This window comes from Gambusia affinis, linkage group LG20 (genome assembly GCF_019740435.1).
Source record: "Gambusia affinis linkage group LG20, SWU_Gaff_1.0, whole genome shotgun sequence".
Lineage (NCBI taxonomy): Eukaryota > Metazoa > Chordata > Actinopteri > Cyprinodontiformes > Poeciliidae > Gambusia > Gambusia affinis.
Genome location: NC_057887.1, coordinates 23,473,777 through 23,493,516, shown reverse-complemented (window position 1 = coordinate 23,493,516; position 19,740 = coordinate 23,473,777). Strand labels below are relative to the sequence as shown.

General features: G+C 44.4%; 2 protein-coding genes across 4 annotated transcripts; both read right to left on the bottom strand.

Annotated features, from left to right (window-relative positions):
- Positions 1 to 1,001: 1,001 nt before the first annotated feature.
- Positions 1,002 to 9,202, bottom strand: tmem184ba (transmembrane protein 184ba). 3 transcript variants are annotated; one of them, XM_044101780.1, is made up of 9 exons: positions 8,817 to 9,202; positions 7,646 to 7,858; positions 7,406 to 7,571; positions 3,697 to 3,787; positions 3,310 to 3,477; positions 3,065 to 3,234; positions 2,423 to 2,617; positions 2,054 to 2,080; positions 1,002 to 1,412 (listed from the first exon to the last, which is right to left on the bottom strand). In XM_044101780.1, the coding sequence occupies exons 1-9, from the start codon at positions 8,934 to 8,936 to the stop codon at positions 1,174 to 1,176; spliced, it is 1,389 nt and encodes a 462-aa protein (XP_043957715.1). In that variant the 5' UTR covers positions 8,937 to 9,202; the 3' UTR covers positions 1,002 to 1,173. The 3 variants fall into 3 exon arrangements, with proteins under 3 accessions (XP_043957715.1, XP_043957718.1, XP_043957716.1); XM_044101783.1 differs by having other exon boundaries at positions 7,646 to 7,887; positions 8,817 to 8,952; XM_044101781.1 differs by lacking the exon at positions 2,054 to 2,080 and having other exon boundaries at positions 8,817 to 9,199.
- A 595-nt stretch (positions 9,203 to 9,797) lies between these two features.
- On the bottom strand, positions 9,798 to 18,866 carry csnk1e (casein kinase 1, epsilon). Its single transcript, XM_044101777.1, has 11 exons — positions 18,573 to 18,866; positions 17,558 to 17,655; positions 16,723 to 16,833; positions 16,506 to 16,654; positions 15,194 to 15,419; positions 14,951 to 15,121; positions 14,718 to 14,866; positions 14,188 to 14,386; positions 13,972 to 14,117; positions 12,969 to 13,022; positions 9,798 to 11,766 (listed from the first exon to the last, which is right to left on the bottom strand). The coding sequence occupies exons 1-10, from the start codon at positions 18,605 to 18,607 to the stop codon at positions 12,990 to 12,992; spliced, it is 1,317 nt and encodes a 438-aa protein (XP_043957712.1). The 5' UTR covers positions 18,608 to 18,866; the 3' UTR covers positions 9,798 to 11,766; positions 12,969 to 12,989.
- Between the last annotated feature and the right edge of the window lie 874 nt (positions 18,867 to 19,740).

The following is a 19,740-nucleotide window of genomic DNA, read 5'->3' as shown; positions in this document are numbered from 1 at the left end:
TCATCCAGATGACTCAACAGGTCCAATTATGAGTAAAAAACAGAAAGAGCAGCTGCTTGAGGGGAGATCTAAACAAAAACCACATGAAAAGCTCCAGAGGGAGAAAAAAAGTGCTTCCAAATGGAAGAAAAACAGGAAATGTAAACTTTATGTTCACTTTTTAACTGAGTCTGTTGGCATTTCAGGGCCTGACTGTTAGAGTTACAGACACAACAACAAAAATGAAAAACAGTGTGTCACATTTTTAAGCCACTCAATATTTAAGATAATATTTTCTTAAATATTTAGATTTAAGAGCCGGGTGACGACCAGGAATCAAAGCTGCAGTTTTCTGGCCGATCATCAATCTTTACCACCTGACGATTTTCACCGACGTCGATTTTATGTCTGAAACGTCGATAAATATAGCAAGAAAAATTGCAACAGAGAGTGACGGCCGTTTTCATCGGCCGATTTCTCAAATTAAAGGAAATCAGAGCCGATTTATCGGTGCACGGCACCCGGAGTCATTGTTATCGCAATTAATATCGTAATCTGCCGATCTTAGTCATTTATTAATATATTGGACCAACAGGTAAAGCTGAGCCAATATTAATAACTGATGTTTATTCCTATCATGTTCTTTGATCACATTGTTCAATCATATAAAAAATAAACAATATCAATATTTAATTGATATCAATATGGTTCATCGTTTGGTAAAACAATCTGAAGACGATATTAGCTAATGTTTACTTCCACGAGTTATTAAAACTGATCTTTAACTATTTAAATATCAGAATATTGGAAAACAATCTAAAGATATTTTTGAAATAAAACAAGATGTTCCTTTCCATCATATTGCACGACTATAATAAACAATTATATTGATATTTAATTGGTAATAATGGGCCTTGGCCCATATTTTCAGATCGTTCCATCGTTTGGTAAAAATAATCAGTTTTAAAGAATAGATTTCGACTGAGCGACGTATTTAGGAAGAAAAAATGAAAATATAAAAATGAGGTGATATTAAAGTGTTCAGATTTAAATCAGTGAGTTTCCACAGACTCAGACATCTGAGTGTTTTGCTCCAGTTTCTGCCTGAAGGTTCCTGATTTTCCCATAAATCCTCCCAGAATAACCAGCCTGCATCGGGTTTGATTCTCTTTAGATTTCAGAAAGCTTTGGGCTCTAGACCTCGTCGTCTGAGCTGAGCAGCAGCGTTTTCTCTGTGTCGCCGCGGCGCTCAGCGCCCGTGGCAGGGCGTGGCGCCCGCGGCGGCGGCGGCAGCGGCCCCCGCTCCAGCGTGGCCTGCTGAGTGTACTGCTGGTACGCCGGCGAGAAGTTGTGGATGGCATCCTGGACCATGTCGCCGGGGCTCATCGTCTCCTTCAGGCTGCTGGAGATGCTCTTCATCGGGGCGCAGCGGCCTGAGGAAGAGGAGGAGGAGGAGGAGGAGGAAGGGTCAGCGGCTCAAACCGATTCATTAAAAAAATCACCAAAACAATGCAAGAAACACAGGAAATGACATCACAGGGCAGGATCTGGACTTGGAGTGTGACAAGCTGATTTATAATAAAACATCTTCATATTAAACTTCTTGCCACAGATATAAAACAGGATTAAGATTTTTAAATGATGAAAATAGAATAAAGTTGTAATTTTATGAGAACTCTTGCAATGATTTCATCTGGTTAGAAATTATTCTGTTCATATTTGGATTTTTCTCTCTCTCTCTTTAAATCCAGTGAGTCTGACATTCAGTCATAACTTCCTGTTGTTTCAACTATAAATGTGCAGCGCCATCTACTGTTCAAACCAGGTCAGTGTTTATGTTCTAGGAATAAATGTTTATGAATCCAGATGAACGGAAACATTCCTCACAGTGTGAAACTTTTTCTATTTGACACTGAAGGATTTTAAGATGTTTCTGATTTTTGGTCAAATGATTCAAACATTTTGGTTTTGGTTTCATTTCAATCAAAAGTTACAAAAACAACAACAACTGGATTCAAACCAGACACATAAAAACACAACGAGGCGGTAGAAATGATTCTGGAGGTAAACCTACCAAACTCTCCGCATGTGGAAAGAAATCCTTCATGTGCAGCAGAGAGGAAAGAAACACGATGCTGAGTCAGCAAATGAGAACCGAATGAGGAGCAGCTAGCACTTAGCATTCTGAAAGCTAGCGCCCAGCTTAGCACTCTAGCACCTAGCTCAGTGCTATAGCGCCTAGCTTAGCGCTCTAGTGCCTAGCTTAGTGCTTTAGCTCCTAGCTTAGTGCTCTAGCACCTAGCTTAGTGCTCTAGTGCCTAGCTTAGCCTAGTGTGCTCTAGCACCTAGCTCAATGCTATAGCGCCTAGCTTAGCGCTCTAGTGCCTAGCTTAGTGCTTTAGCTCCTAGCTTAGCACTCTATCACCTAGCTTAGCGCCCTGACCTGTGGAGTTGAGGCTTTTGTCCATGTAGACCTGGTAGGTGAAAGCGTGCCGAAGGGCCAGAGCTGCAAAAAACATCTCTATGCAGATGATGAAGTTCTGGTAACCGGCGGCGACCGTGCCCTCGCCCACGGAAACCTCCGGAGAGTTGATCTGAGGAATGGCCCCACATTTCTCCAGGATGGCCAGCAACATGCCTGAACAGAAAAACAACAGGAAGTGAAACTAAAACCAGAAACGTTCAGTAAAAGATTTCTGACTTGGAGGGAAACCTGATTCTCCAGATTCTGAATATTTTATTTTGGTTGTAGAAAATCTGTGAACTTTCACATTGGGCCACTGGATTCAGGTCTGGGCTTTGATTAGGCCATTGCAAGCCATGAATCTGCTGTGATCTGAACTATGTCTCTGGCTGCTGGTCCTGATTTAATCCGACCATCAACCCTAACCTGCTTCCCACAGCATGATGCTGCCACCCCCGTGACCCAGGGTGTGTGTAGCGTTGGCGTTCTGTCACTCGTTACGTCCCAGTACTTTATCACATCTATTCGCATTGAGACAGAGAAGCTGGTAGCCTGGCGTTGCTAACGGATGTGATGAAGACTCCATGATGAAGAGTGATGAAGAGTGATGAAGACTCCTACCCTGCCAGAAGGAGAGGAAGATGACGGACTTGACGGTGAGGAACTTGAGCGTGGGTCTGTAGGGGCTCAGCAGCTCTCTGGTGGAGGAGTAGAAGAGGAAGAGGGCGTAGAGCGCCAGGCTGACGGAGACGTTGTAGACGATGGAGACGTACAGGTAACCGCCGGCAACGCTGCGGCGAGACGGCAGGAATGGGATTAGACACAGATTAGAGGTCTGAGGCGTGCGGGTCTGCCGCCGGACTCACTCCAAGTCTCCGTCTCTGTATCTGCCGCAGGCCTGCAGCAGCACGGCGACGGCGGCCATCAGCGGCTTCACCACGCAGAACTGCAGCGTGGCCTGCTTACAGAACCGCAGGAACCCGATGGAGAACGGGCGGCCGCGCAGGCAGCAGGTACCGTAGCAACAGCTGGACCTGGAGACGACCAGCAGCTTCTGTTAGTGACTGGAAACATGAAAACTTCAAACTGGAATATAAACACATCTTTCAATTAGAAACACAGCAAATTTCTGATTCTGTATATTTATGAAAACTGCAGAACCTGAATTTTTTATGTGACTAATCTTTTAATTGTGAGAATAATCTGTAGATTCATTGATTATTGATTAGATTATTGGTTTTCTCTGGACTCACTCCATTGGTTTCCCCCGGATCTCCGCCATGATGGCGCTCTCTCCGCCCAGATACTCGAAGCAAAGACTCAGGAAGTTATAAATCACAAACGCTGCAGAGACAGAAGAAGAAGAAGAAGCAGATTGTTACTTTTGATGGATTTGACATTTTAAATACAAAATAAATCAAACAAATGAAATGATATAAAATCTATGGAAACAAAACTTCAGACAAGGTTTAGTTAAAAACAAACTGAAGAATTTTCTACCAAAATGTGGAGAAGAGAAAAGTGATAAATCATGCAAATGGAAGTTATTGATCTTGTTTTAATCAATATCAATATTAACTGATTATTGATTATTGTAACAGAGCTAGACAAATCTATTTTTGTTTAAATATTAACTGATGGAATTTGAATATTTAAATATTTGATTTATTTACAGTCTTTTCCAGAATCTTTGGATCGTTTGAATAGAAAAATTTGTTTCTGAATCTTCAGTCACTAAAAGATTCTCATCTCTCCGCCCGTTTGGACCGACTCCACCCGACCCGACGCCTGAAAGACAGAACCCAGGTCAAAAGATGCAGCCTCCACCTGGGCCTCCACCCATCCTTCACCCAGCGGTTGCCATGGTGATGCAACAGCCGAGAGCTTCTGTAGCAGAATCCATTATCTGATGCAGGGGGAGGAAGTCTGAGCACGGTTGCCAAGCAACAGGAAAACAGATCTGAGCAGAAGAAGAAGAGGAGGAGGAGAGATGCTCCATGTAAGGATGGAGGAGGAAGGAGGCGGCGATGTGACGTAGGAGATCCACGTTTCTGATGAATCAGATCCACTTCACTCTGACATCAACGGGTCAGAACCAGAATATTTCAGTCCAAAAAGGAAAACAAAGACAATCAGACGACTTTCACCAACTGTCATCCTGACAATAAACCACCAGAACCTCCACCAGAACCAGAACCTCCATCAGAACCAGAACCTCCATCAGAACTAGAACCTCCACCAGAACCAGAACCTCCATCAGAATCTCCACCAGAACCAGAACCTCCATCAGAACCAGAACCTCCAACAGAACCTCCACCAGAACCAGAACCTCCATCAGAATCTCCACCAGAACCAGAACCTCCATCAGAACCTCCACCAGAACCAGAACCTCCACCAGCTGATATTTGTTGAATTTGAAAAGTTCAACTTTCAACATCAGTTCAATAAAAGGTTTTCATGTCAAACTCTCACAGTTTCTCCAAAATATGTTTCATAATTTTCAGTTGATTTCAAAGAGATTTTAACGTCCAAGTAGAAAAAAAATTATCAACAGTTTATCACAAAAATTTCTACAATTATTGGATTTAAAATATGTGGAAAAAACAGAGACTGATGGATGAACAGTTGGATGAACAGTCGGATGTCTGGTTGGATGAACAGTTGGATGTCTGGTTGGATGAACAGTCGGATGAACAGTTGGATGTCTGGTTGGATGGCGGTTGGATGTCTGGTTGGATGAACAGTTGGATGGCGGTTGGATGAACAGTTGGATGTCTGGTTGGATGTCTGGTTGGATGAACGGTTGGATGAACAGTTGGATGTCTGGTTGGATGTCTGGTTGGATGGCGGTTGGATGTCTGGTTGGATGAACAGTTGGATGTCTGGTTGGATGTCTGGTTGGATGTCTGGTTGGATGTCTGGTTGGATGAACAGTTGGATGTCTGGTTGGATGGCGGTTGGATGTCTGGTTGGATGTCTGGTTGGATGTCTGGTTGGATGAACAGTTGGATGTGTGGTTGGATGTCTGGTTGGATGAACAGTTGGATGAACGGTTGGATGTCTGGTTGGATGAACAGTCGGATGTCTGGTTGGATGAACGGTTGGATGAACAGTCGGATGTCTGGTTGGATGTCTGGTTGGATGACTGGTTGGATGTCTGGTTGGATGAACGGTTGGATGAACAGTCGGATGTCTGGTTGGATGTCTGGTTGGATGTCTGGTTGGATGAACGGTTGGATGAACAGTCGGATGTCTGGTTGGATGTCTGGTCGGATGTCTGGTTGGATGGCGGTTGGATGGCGGTTGGATGAACAGTTGGATGGCGGTTGGATGTCTGGTTGGATGGCGGTTGGATGTCTGGTTGGATGTCTGGTTGGATGGCGGTTGGATGTCTGGTTGGATGTCTGGTTGGATGGCGGTTGGATGTCTGGTTGGATGGCGGTTGGATGTCTGGTTGGATGTCTGGTTGGATGAACAGTTGGATGTCTGGTTGGATGAACAGTCGGATGAACAGTTGGATGTCTGGTTGGATGGCGGTTGGATGAACAGTTGGATGGCGGTTGGATGTCTGGTTGGATGGCGGTTGGATGTCTGGTTGGATGGCGGTTGGATGTCTGGTTGGATGAACAGTTGGATGGCGGTTGGATGGCGGTTGGATGTCTGGTTGGATGTCTGGTTGGATGAACGGTTGGATGAACAGTTGGATGTCTGGTTGGATGAACAGTTGGATGTCTGGTTGGATGTCTGGTTGGATGTCTGGTTGGATGAACAGTTGGATGTCTGGTTGGATGTCTGGTTGGATGTCTGGTTGGATGTCTGGTTGGATGAACAGTTGGATGTCTGGTTGGATGTCTGGTTGGATGAACAGTTGGATGAACGGTTGGATGTCTGGTTGGATGGCGGTTGGATGTCTGGTTGGATGTCTGGTTGGATGTCTGGTTGGATGTCTGGTTGGATGTCTGGTTGGATGAACGGTTGGATGAACAGTCGGATGTCTGGTTGGATGTCTGGTTGGATGAACAGTCGGATGTCTGGTTGGATGTCTGGTCGGATGTCTGGTTAGATGGCGGTTGGATGAACAGTTGGATGGCGGTTGGATGTCTGGTTGGATGGCGGTTGGATGGCGGTTGGATGTCTGGTTGGATGGCGGTTGGATGGCGGTTGGATGTCTGGTTGGATGTCTGGTTGGATGGCGGTTGGATGTCTGGTTGGATGGCGGTTGGATGTCTGGTTGGATGGCGGTTGGATGTCTGGTTGGATGTCGGTTGGATGTCTGGTTGGATGGCGGTTGGATGTCTGGTTGGATGGCGGTTGGATGTCTGGTTGGATGTCTGGTTGGATGTCTGGTTGGATGAACAGTTGGATGTCTGGTTGGATGGCGGATGGATGTCTGGTTGGATGGCGGTTGGATGTCTGGTTGGATGTCTGGTTGGATGACGGTTGGATGTCTGGTTGGATGTCTGGTTGGATTGCGGTTGGATGTCTGGTTGGATGAACGGTTGGATGAACGGTTGGATGTCTGGTTGGATGGCGGATGGATGTCTGGTTGGATGTCTGGTTGGATGGCGGTTGGATGTCTGGTTGGATGTCGGTTGGATGTCTGGTTGGATGTCTGGTTGGATGTCTGGTTGGATTGCGGTTGGATGTCTGGTTGGATGTCTGGTTGGATGAACGGTTGGATGTCTGGTTGGATGGCGGATGGATGTCTGGTTGGATGTCTGGTTGGATGGCGGTTGGATGTCTGGTTGGATGTCTGGTTGGATGTCTGGTTGGATGTCTGGTTGGATGTCTGGTTGGATGAACAGTTGGATGTCTGGTTGGATGTCTGGTTGGATGTCTGGTTGGATGGCGGTTGGATGTCTGGTTGGATGTCTGGTTGGATGACGGTTGGATGTCTGGTTGGATGTCTGGTTGGATGTCTGGTTGGATGTCTGGTTGGATGGCGGTTGGATGGCGGCTGACCTTCGTAGCAGTCCCTGGCGCTGTCACAGTAAACGTAGAACTGGTCGTTGGTGAGGAAGAGGAGGCTGAGCCAGGAGTCCAGGGCGTAGATGGGGACGATGAAGAGGATCCTGACGATGTGCCGCTGCTCCTGCGGCGCGCTGTAGAACCGCAGGTGCATGTAGATCTGGACACAGAACCAGAACCAGAGTCAGAACCAGAACTAACTGTGGCTAACGGTCCTGCCGGTCCGGTCGTTACCTGGTGACAGGTGAGGATGAGCGCGGTCCAGACGAAGAAGCCGGACACCGCCTGCGCCGCCGGCGACATCAGGAAGGTGGGCTGGGCCGACCCCAGCACCGGCGCTTCGTGGACCCATGAGATGTTGGGCCCCATGGGGGCGGCGGCGTGTGGGTCCGGGTCCAGGCCCGGCGGGTCCGGCTGCGGGACGTCCCGGCGCCGCAGCCTGAACATCTGGACAGGAAGCAGTAAACGTTGACCAGCTGGAGGAAGACAAGACGAAGAACCGGTCGATCATCATCAATCATCAACCTGCTGCTCCGATCTGACCGCCTGCCGTCGGGTCAGAACCGGACCGGTCCGGTTTCACTGAACAGTGAGTCAGTGTGTTGTGGTTACCCTCTGGTTTCACATATTGATTCTGTTGGTTTCGACCCAGCAGCCATTAGATCAGTCAGAACCGGCCCAAACACTCAAACACAAACGTTTGTTAAAGCAAACCGTTACAGAAAACAGTTGAAACTGTTTTTTCTGAAAAATTAAATCAAGTCACTATTTGACCTGTTGAGAAAAATCGTCCGGTTCTGATGTCTGGCTGGTGGATCTCCAGTAGGAACCAGGAGATTATTTTATTTTGGGGGTTTCATTAAACTGATGGACCAACCAGAAGCAGCAGGGAACACAATGGGATGTAAACGATGCTGCATAACGATGCTGCATGGAGGCAAAAGGACAGCTGGCTGTTTCATTAGGAAGGTGACAAAGGTCACCACACACACACACAGACACACACACACACACACAGGAGTAATAAGTGAGGGATAAAGCAACAGATGGAAAGTTGTCGGGGTGTGATTCATAACATTAGTGACAGCCAGACTGGATTATCTTAATGGCCATAACAATAAAATTATATTTCTGCTTTCTTTAAAAATTATCCCAATAAACTGATAATGTGGTTAAATATCTTTAACTGTATTTCAAATATATTGAAACGAACAATTTAATCGTATTAAAAAATAATTATTTCATGATTAGCATTGAATGAAAAATAATGTGATTAAATTATAATATAAAAGTCACAATGGTGTCATAAAAATTACTGTTTTTTTAAACTAATTAAATAACAAAGACAGAATATACTGCTATTACAGTATGAGAACAGATGATAGTTTTTCCGGTCCGGACTCACCTGGTGAACTGAGCCCTGCTTCAGAACCTCTCCGCGCTGCTCCACAAGAACTGTTCGGTTCCAGTAACCCAGAAACGGCAGGAAGTGTTCCTCAGAGGCGCCCGGTGTCTCCCAGGACATCCATGTTGGCTCCCCGGAGGACCGACCGACCGCCCGTCAACTCTCACCGTCTCCCACCGAAACAACTAAACTCCCCGCTAAAAGTTCAGCTCGCCCGCTCCGCAGCTTCGGTTCTCTTCTTTAACTGGTTCCGTTGGTCCATTTCTGACGTTTCGGGTAGGTGTTTGAGTTTATAAGCAGTCAGTTCGGTTCGGGTCGTCCTTCTCTCTCTTGGTAACGGCTCTGATGTAGAATCTCAGTTGGATTAATAACGCCACATCACAGTAGCTCCGCCCATTACACCAGGGCGAACTGTCTTAACCAATCAGATGACAAGCACTCCAGTTTAGGGCGGGGCTTATGTCCTGAGCACAGTGAGTTTGCGCAGCGTTATTCTGGGACTCGCAGAAGATGACAGTGACGTATAACTGCTCCCACTCACAGTATCCTCCGGTTTCCTGTCCAAACTGGGCCTGGCGTGGGAAATGACGCTCCTCATCAGCTTCCTAACTACTTATATTTACTCATTCCATTAGTTACTTCAGTAACTTTGGGTTAAAAAAGTGCTTGTTAGTTCTATTTGAGTATTATTATGAAGGTCTCTTATATTATGAAGGTCTCTTGACTAAAACAAGTAAGAGACTTAGTTTTATATTTATAAACAAGCTTAATTGTTTTTCTATTATTGTCAGATGTCAAATGAACAGAACTATTTTCAGAAATCATGTTGTTGAAGATGAATGCTCTCCTCCATCCACTGTAGTTGTTGCTGCAACTTATTTACATCTCTAACCGCTTGAGTTCAGTCAGACTGGATACAGGATTTAAGTCTGAACTTTGACTAGGCCGTTCTTACCCATGAAACAAGACCAGGAGTCTGGGTAAGCTGCGTATACTTTTATTGAATCTGAAAATAAACACCAATATAGTCATAAAACCGAAGCAGGAAAAAGGAAAACAGTCGCCAGTTTTTCCTTTTTGTCTCAGACTCTAAAGGTTCATCAAAGAAAAATAAGTTTTCTGTCACATTCTGCCGAGTCGTATCTACACTCCTACTGCTGTACACGTCCACTAGCTCGCATTCAATTAACTTCTTCACGTCTTTCCTGATCCGGACATTTCCTCTGGGTCCTTAAAGCAAAGCTGAAGGCGAAACAGAAGCATGACACAAGAACACGAACAAAGATGGAGACTTTCCAAAAGCAGAAACTTTTTCACATTCACTCTTTTCCTCTGATCCTCTCCTACTGAGACCCAAACTTTTGATTTAGCTTCCAAGGCTGCAGGTTGCAACCAGATATAAATCCTCTGTGTAAAAAGGTTCTGACAATAAATCAGAATAAACTTTTCCTGTTTTACCTCAGTAAGGATTACATAAACCATCCTGGTTTGATTCAGTGAAACTGAAGCTTTTTCATTAGTATAAAGGTATTAGTATTTACTGTGTCTTGTGTAACATAGTTAATGTTGTATAGAATTCCACTTGTCATCACTTCCAAGTTTGGGTTCATGTGTAATGGGTGAAACAGCGCCCCCTCCTGGTGGTTGGCGGTGGTTACACTTGCAAGTTAGTTTTGTCTTGTTTCAGGTATAATAAGATGTTTGCAGTAGAAACTGGACAAAAATACTTGGTAGATTTTGTGTTTTTGCAGTGAGGCATAAAACAGCATCAAAAACTAAACCTATTGTTTGAAAACAGCTCCGTTTCCTGGTCGTGTATCAGCCTGGGCTGAAAGGCCGCTCAGAGATGAAGAAGCCATCGCTAAAAAAGAAACATAAAAAAATAATTTACAGTCTGTAAACAGACACAGAGACAAACATCACAGGAACTTTGACACATTCATTTCAATTAATTACAGTAAAAATTTTAATGAATCTTTTTTGTTTGGAACCTTTGTATCTATGCGTTTCTGGTACGCCCGTAAATATGACGCACACAGAAGAGTGATGGAGGAGGAAGATTCTTCTCTGGTTCATTTCAGCTTCAATCTGATTGGATCTTGGAAAAGACGGCCTATCAGCTAAGCTATGTTAGCCTGTGATAGATTCTTAATGCTAAACATGTTAGCATTAGCTAGTGCTAATGTTAGGATCCACAATCCACATTTCCAAAGAAGCTCCATGAATGATCGGGGTTTTGAATTGAGATTTTGTTGCTAGTTTTTGATTAAATTGACTAATTCATTAAAGACCCTGTTATTAACTTGATTAAAGATTTTAATGGCGTCCAATCAGAGTCGTGTCTGAAACCACTGGATCCACTCCAGCAAACCGTCCTGAGAGGCTTTGATCCCAGTCAAGAGGAAATTAAGAAACATTATCTTCCTCATGAGTCTGACATTTAACTAACAGAAATAAAGTTAGTCCTAACTGCAGTAAAACAGGAAAATAACCCTCAGAGTGTGAGAATGTCGTTTTATACAGAGCATGTAAATATCTGGCTTCAACTTTAGATCAGAATAAATAACAGCAGATTTAACTCTCAAACAAAAGCAAATCGATCTTTTTTCATCGATTACACGTATAAATCACAGTTGTGTAATTTTAGTCCTTTTTGTGCACTTTGATGTTTTCGTTCTGTTTTTGTGCAAATTGAGCCTCAGTGTTGATGTGGAGGTGAAACGGAGTGAAGTTTATCGCCCGGCTCCTGGTTCCAGCGCTGAAACAAAAACCAAACTGGTTCAGCTGGAGGTTCTCCTTCTTCCACTGGTTTCCCATCAGGCTTTGCTCCCACCGGAAGACACACGGACAGACGCTCTGGGTCCTCGCTCGCCCGCCGCCTCCCTCACCATTCATGCCTTCATTCGTTCGATTTGGATTTGAAAGTCGGGGGTTCGATGCCCTTCGGTTGCTACATGATGGGACACAAAACAAAGAAACGTCACAAAACCGGACGGTTTAACGGCAGAACTCAGAACTAATTTATTTATCCTTCAGTTACAAATGAAAAATAGTTTTTTTACATTATTTTCTTTACTTGCTCAGCAGAAAATTTACATGTAAAGTTTTAACTTTTGAAAAAGGGTCTAAAAGTTTCCTGACTTGTTGGTCAAAAACTGTAAAAACAAAAATCTTATTTTTGTTTAGTTTCTAATGCAAATATTTTAGTTTAGTTGAAATAAAACAATACAAATCACTTTTCATCAAGATACAGGAACTTGTTTTAAATCAATAATTCCTCATTATTGATCAAATAGCTCTGGCTTTATTGGCAGATTATTTCACTTATAATATGGGAAATATGTTTTGTTTTAAGTGAAATAATCTGCCAGTGGAACTAGAACTGGGTTGCTAGGGAACGGGTTGCTAGGGAACGGCTGGGGCTCGTCAGGGGTTGCTAGGGAACGGCGGGGCAGTGGGCTTGTCACAATTAGCAATAAATCAATTAATTACATGATGAATTAAAACAAAATCAATAATTTTCCTTTGCGTTATTAATTGTTTTTCTAATAAAACCTGCTGATTTGGTCTCAGCTAAACCTTTTATTGAAGGATAAATTTGTTTTAGAGACTAAATAATTTTTAAATGTCTTTAACAGTTTAGTGTTAGTTTCAACTATTTTTATGTACTTAGTAATTTAGAGTTAGCATCTGCTAATTTTTTGTGTTTAGGAGTTTAAAATGAGTTTCCATCATTTTCTGTGTTTAACGGCTTAGCATTAGCTTCAGCTAATTTTGTTTTGCATCTGTTTTCTTCATTGTAGGTTTTTACTTGTATTTTTTGCACTTGCAGCATTTTTTATCTGGAGGATTTTCTTTTTTCATTCATATGTGTTTTGGAGTTTACGTGTTTTGCTGTCTGTCGGCTGCCTCAATAAAGTTTGAGTTTTAATACCTCATAAGGTGAAAGAGTTAAAGATGTGAACATTCTGCAGGACGGCTAAAGCTGCATCCTGTCAGTCAGTAAAAGGAAAAGCTGAGTCTGACTGAGGCTGATCTACAATCAGCTGCTGCCATGTTTCCACCAGGAACAGATGATTGATGCTGTGAAGGTGTTTCTGTGTTTCTGTTTCTGTGTTTCTGTTTCTGTTTCTGTGTTTCTGTGTTTCTGACCTGCAGCTCACCAGCAGAACGTCACTTTGCCAGATGTTCAAACGGCACACTGACCTACATGGAGGAGAACAGAGGAGCTTAAAGCAACTCAGATGTTAAAAACCTCCAGGCCCTCCTGGTTCAGATCATCTGAGAACATGAACAAAAAGGTTCTTCATCCATATTCTGGTCAAACACGAAAAAAAACATTAAATTATTAAAACGCTGTTAAAGACGAACCAACATCTGTAGAAATACAGGAAACAGATTCTTGGTGATTAAATTTTCTCTCTTGTTGAATATTTTCTTCAGTCCTCCGTTTCTTCATCTGCTTCGATTCATCATCAGTTAAAATTCAACCTTTTTCAGAATTAGAGGAAAACAGGAAGTTTTCTAAATCTGTTAATAATTTTTTAAGGCTGCATTCAGCCCTCAGCTCTGCCCAGGGTTATGGTTTAATCCAACTCCAGTCCGTCTGCCTAGTCAAAGTCCAGTTCAGTTAGTGAGGTGTGAACACTAACCGACCTCTGACCTCTGACCTCTGGTCCTCCAAACCTCGGTCTGGGTTCGGTTTGAATGTGAACACCAAGCGGACCAGAAACCGCTCTAAAGACAGGAAGTGAATGCACAGGGCATTCTGGGTAAATCCAACCAAAGCTAACATGTTAGCCTAGCGCTAGCAGCAGAAATGTCTCCTGGTCTTCAGCCAAAGACTAAAGAGAAATCCTCCAACACTAAAATCTGACACCTCCATCTTGTTTCCATCTGGTGAAGAAGGAAGTTGCTCTCAGTGTCTTCAGAGGTTTTTGTGTGGTTTCCTTCAGTGGTTGTTGGTGCAGCGCCCCCACAGGCCAGGAGGGGAACAGGTTGGTTTGACTCAGAACCACAGCAGCTGCAGGTGGAGCAGATGATGGAGTTCTGGTTCCAGTAGAACCGGGTCAACTGGACCATCACCCTAAAAGTCCAAACACCAACAGACCCAACAGGCTAACAGAGAGCCTGGTCTCCATCCCAGACTTCCTACCTGTGAGGCAGTGATCCGTGATTGGTCGAGGCGTGCAGTGAGGTCGGAGGACGAGACGTTGGCGGGGGCGCCGCGGTGGAGCCTCATCGCCACCTTCCTTTCTCTCTCGGCTCTCTCGGCCCGGCCCGCCTGAGGCGACCGGTTTCCTGCGCGCAGCAGACAGCGGTCAGAAACTAAACCTGGTCTGACGGTGTTTTACCCAGAAGGCCTCCGGACCTGACGGCTGGGCTCCACGCGACGCCTGGTTGGAAGGAGTGGTCTCTGGCTCGTTCCGGACTCGGTTGGCGGCACCAGGGTTCGGACCTGGAGGCAGGGCTCGACCTCCGGCTCCTCTCTGACCCGCGCCGGCTCGCTCCTCACCTTCCTTTCCTTCTCTCCTCTCTCGCTCCCCGTCCTCTGCTGTCCTGCTGGAACCCTGAAACAGACGAAGACGAGGATTAAACACGACACACAGTATCACCGCAAATACCTCCTAACTCCAATCAAACATGGTGGACAGAACCCAGACGGAAGGGTTTGGTTTGGATGTGACTTTGTGGACCTGAAGATCAGGGATGCATCTCTGGACGATGTGTTTAGGAAAGAGTTGGAATATCTAGATCTGTTATGTAGGGCTGAAGACGGTGGCAAAACATACAGAGAAAAGAGTCCAATCTGGGGAAAACGGATGCATTCAAACAAGCCAAAGTTCTCCCATTTCTGGAAGATGTTTCCTGAACTTAAAGACAGAAAAACGAGACACTCACAAACTTCAGCATGTTCCAGTCGAAGACGTAGTCGTAGGAGAAGCCCTGCCTGTGGAAAAGGTTCCTGAAGAGCTGCCTCAGGTACGAGTAGTCGGGCTTGTCGTCGAACCGCAGAGAGCGACACAAGTTCAGGTAGGTAGAGAACTCAGCTGGCGGAGACAGGAAGGAATGATGAGGATCTCAAGGACAAACTGTTGCAAAATGATGCATTTCTCATCTGACCTCCCACTCACAGGGGTATCCTTTACAGAGGACCTCAATAGGGGTGGACATTTTCTTTTCACTGATTCGTTCGTACTTCTGCCTCTTGGTTGCAGCCTTGAGTCCTTGCCAGGGCAGCGAACCCAGGTTGAAGTACATCAGGACGTAACCCAGAGACTCCAGGTCGTCTCGCCTCGACTGCTCTGTGGAGGAAAACTCACTGGCGTGAAGCGGCGGCGGCGCGGTGAGACTGGAGGCCAGCAGGGGAAACTTACCGATGCCCAGGTGGGTGTTGATGGAGGCGTATCGCGCCGTCCCGGTCAGGTTCTTGTTCTCATGAGGGGATGTGCTGGTGCGTTCGGCGTCCCGGGTACTTCTTGGCCAGGCGAAGTCGATGATGTAGACCAGGTTGCCCTTCTTCCCGAGGCCCATCAGGAAGTTGTCGGGTTTCACGTCTCTATGGATGAAGTTCTTGGAGTGGATGTATTCGATCCGGCTGATCTGGGGAGGAAAGGTCGACCCGGCGTTGGTACGACGAGTCAGAACCCAAACATTTCTGTCTCCCTGGTGTTCGGCCATTTTGCTCCTCTGACTGTGAATTTTGGTGCCAAACTTCAGACTTTGACTCAGCAAATGGAAAAAGGGCGATTCCAGCTAATGTTTCACTGAACTGAGTCATTTTAATTTGTTTAAATTTAAAAACTTTGAGGCTCTTCAAACATGGACTATTCCACATTAGAACCAGAACATTTAAAACCTACATTGATTTGTTAAACCTTTATTTGATTTGTGAAAATTAAATAACATTAGTGTATTCAACCTGAAGCCAACTTCAGCTCTGCTTTTTTATTGTACAGTTTGTTTATGTTTTATGTCATGTTGCATTACAGTAAACTGTTTAAAAACACGTCAATGTTTGTCACTTACAGACATGACAACCATTTTCTGTTTAAAGAAACAAGTAAGAGCTGTGAGTGATCAGCCTATCCAATGCTAATGGTACCCTATCCAACGCTAACATTAGCCTATCCAACGCTAATGGTAGCCTATCCAATGCTAACATTAGCCTATCCAATGCTAATGGCAGCCTATCCAATGCTAACATTAGCCTATCCAACGCTAATAGTAGCCTATCCAATGCTAACATTAGCCTATCCAATGCTAACATTAGCCTATCCAACGCTAATGGTAGCCTATCCAATGCTAACATTAGCCTATCCAATGCTAATGGTAGCCTATCCAATGCTAACATTAGCCTATCCAATGCTAATGGTAGCCTATCCAATGCTAACACTAGCCTATCCAATGCTAATGGTAGCCTATCCAATGCTAACACAAGCCTATCCAACGCTAATGGTAGCCTATCCAATGCTAACACTAGCCAATCCTAATGGTAGCCTATCCAATGCTAACACTAGTCAATGCTAATGGTAGCCTATCCAATGCTAACACGAGCCTATCCAACGCTAATGGTAGCCTATCCAATGCTAACACTAGTCAATCCTAATGGTAGCCTATCCAACGCTAACACTAGCCTATCCAATGCTAACACTAGCCTATCTACTGCTGTCTGTCTGTCTGTCTCACCATCTGGTCGGCCAGCAGCAGGACGGTCTTCAGGCTGAATTTGCGGGAGCAGAAGTTAAACAAATCCTCCAAGCTGGGCCCCAGCAGCTCCATCACCATGACGTTGTAGTCTCCCTCGGCGCCGCACCACTTGATGGAGGGAATTCCCACTGGAGGGAAAACATCGGAGCATCAGGAAACTGGATCCATTTAAACTCATGTCATCTGGAAGCCTCACCTCCTCCCTGCATCATTTTGTAGAATTTGCTCTCAATGTGGAGCTGCGGATGTTTGGTCTTCACACATTCCAGCTTGATGGCCACTTCCTCTCCTGTAGCGATGTTTGATCCTGATGGACGGACAGAGAGACAGACGGACAGAAACAGACTTAAAGCGCAGAATGAATGAATGAATGAATTAAGGATCAACAACGTTGTCAAACCGACTGACCATAAATTTACAAACAATAGACACAAAAAGCTTCATTTAATTTAATCTATCTGATTTAATTAGCACAGTGCACATTAATCAACATGACTACAATTCATGGCAGTGTAAATATGCAGGAATTAGCACGATAGCTAAACTTTGACCATTGCTAACTATCGTTTTAGCTACATTAGTTTTTCTCCTCCCTCTGTTTCCACTGCAGGAACCAGAACCAATTTTCCTGCTAACATGGCTGCTAATATACCTTTGCTAGCTAGCAAGGATAAATTATTGTTATATATTAGCAGTAGCCTCAACTGCCTCAAGTCACAGAACCCACTTTACTGTAGGGTCTAGTCAAAGTCCAGATCTAACTCGAACTTAAAACCTGATATTTAAAGATGTTCTCCATCTAGTCTGACTGAGTTTGATCTCATTTTTAGCAAAAATGAGGAAAAGTTTAAGGCTTTAGACTTAAATATATCCCACAACATGAAATTTCTATGCACAGACTTACAACTGAATACAAAATGCACACCACACTTTTCAGATTGAAAAAGAAGAGGTCTGAGTATAGTACTGTAAAAAAAGAAACAAAAACCTGAGGAAGTGTGTGAGTAAACCAAGGACGCTGTGATTCTCACCCAGGTAGATGTCTCCAAAGGACCCGCTGCCTATCTTCCTCCCGAGGCGATATTTGTTCCCGACGCGCAGCTCCATCGCTCCGGAGCGCTTCACCTCTCTGGGACACAACACAACACAACCATCGGTCAGTCACTGCTGATCAATACAGCAAACACAAAGTGGTGCAAAGCTGCAGGAAAAAGAAACTCTGCTGTGTCATGAGCGCAAAGAAAACTGGAGGAGACGAGGAAGAGGAGGAAAAGCAGTGATGAAGATGAGTCTGGGTCAGAGGAACCAGGAGGAACGAAGAACCGCAGAAACACCGAGAGCTGCAGCGGCAGCAAGAAACTCTGGAACCAGTCAGTTACTGACGGAGCCACAGAAAAATGATCAGCAACATTTTGGTTTATTTGTCAGAAGAGACGAAAAGAAACAGGATTAATTTTCACCTTATTATTCATTCATTTATAAATGTTAAAGTTCAAAAATAAACATCTAATTTGCTAACTAAATATTTAAGGTAGCTAAATATTTAGCATCATATGGTGAAGATGTTGAAGGACTAAAACATTTTCCCCTCTTCTAACAGACTAAATGATTTAATGATTTAATGATCTTAATGATCGCTGCTGTTTCCTGTTTCCCTACAGGAACTGTTTCTGGTTCTCCCCTGTGTTGATGCTGGATGAGTGAGAGCGGAGCAGGACGGGCTGAGTTGTGTAACTGATCCGTCCTGCAGCTGCAGGGAGGGAAGCCGGATCTCCCGCTGCTCCATGAGGACCAGCTCCACATTTCACTCCAACGACTCCATGAGGAACCCACAACCCGCATCCAAACGCAGGAAAATGAGCAGCCTCTAACGCATCTGTGCAGATATTCCGCCAGGAGCCACAACAAGGCGGGACGCTTCACGCATCTGCCCCAGATAGCGACGGCCGCAGCCGCAGCATCGGATCCTAACCGCGCCCTGCAGCCCAACACGACCCAGAACCCCCAGAACTCCCAGAACCTCCAGGACCTTCAGAACCTCCTCACCGGCTCTGTGGTCGCTCCGTCTCAGTCAGGACCATGGACAGCGGCGCGCCGACGGAGTCCGGGACGGATCATACCCTCAGAGATGCGTGACCTGAACGCGCAGCCCGCACGCTGCGCTGCCTCTCCGTCCCTCCCGCTGCGGCGCTTCAACTTCACTGCATTTTATTTCAGTCGGAGAAATAAAATATAAATAAAAGCCTCAAAGTCGCTGATTCTCCGCTGCGTGGTTGCGCCTCACACCCAGTCCGCTCTCGGTTTACACCGCTCACAATATCAATGATGTCATCCGCAGACAGCCAGAGATGCCCGGATGTTCTTAAAGCAGCAGCACATCCAGAGATTACGCAACCAGAATTATTCACACACATCCTGCAACGATTCCAGGAAAAGTTCACCAACACTGCTACCATTGTTAGCATGGCTGCTAACAAACGTTTAGGTTAACTAAATATTGCTAACTAAATACTTAGTTTTGTTATATTTGCTGTAAACTTAATATGTCGTTTCTGGCTAAATATAGCAATAAATGTCTAGTTTATGTATCTAGCTAGTAAACTAAATATTTCTACAGTACTGTTTAATGTATTCAACCCTCTATACCCATTTGCTGTGAACATTTAGTTTAAAAGACTCAATCTTAGCTTCCTAGCTAAATATTTAGCTTCCCAAGTACCTAACTTGCTAGGTAAACGTTTAGCTGAGCTAGCAAAGTGTTAACTTGCCAACTTAGCTAGCAAGTTAGATACTTAGCCTGCTAGCTAAATATCTGTTTTAAAGTAACCTGGAATTAACTTCTGCTGTTCAGAAACATCTGAGAGAAACCAGGAGAGAAACTTTGTGCATCTGATAAAAAAGGACAAAATTGTTTTATGTGTGAAATTATTTCAAAAGCACTTTATTTTCTGCGTGTTTCAGTAAATTTAATTGAGTTTAAATTCGTTTATGACATAATTCTAAACCAATGACTCTAAAGTGGAATTCAAGTAAATTGATTGAAAGTAACGTGTTAAAGTCCCGACCCTGGTTAAAATATATTTAGAATATGTGAAGCTGCATAAATCCAGGCTGTTTTAGAAGCATTTTCATTGGAACTTCCTTCAGGATAAGTTAATAATCTCATGATAAAAGTCAAACCTTTCCCAATAATTAAACACACAAACAACCAGAC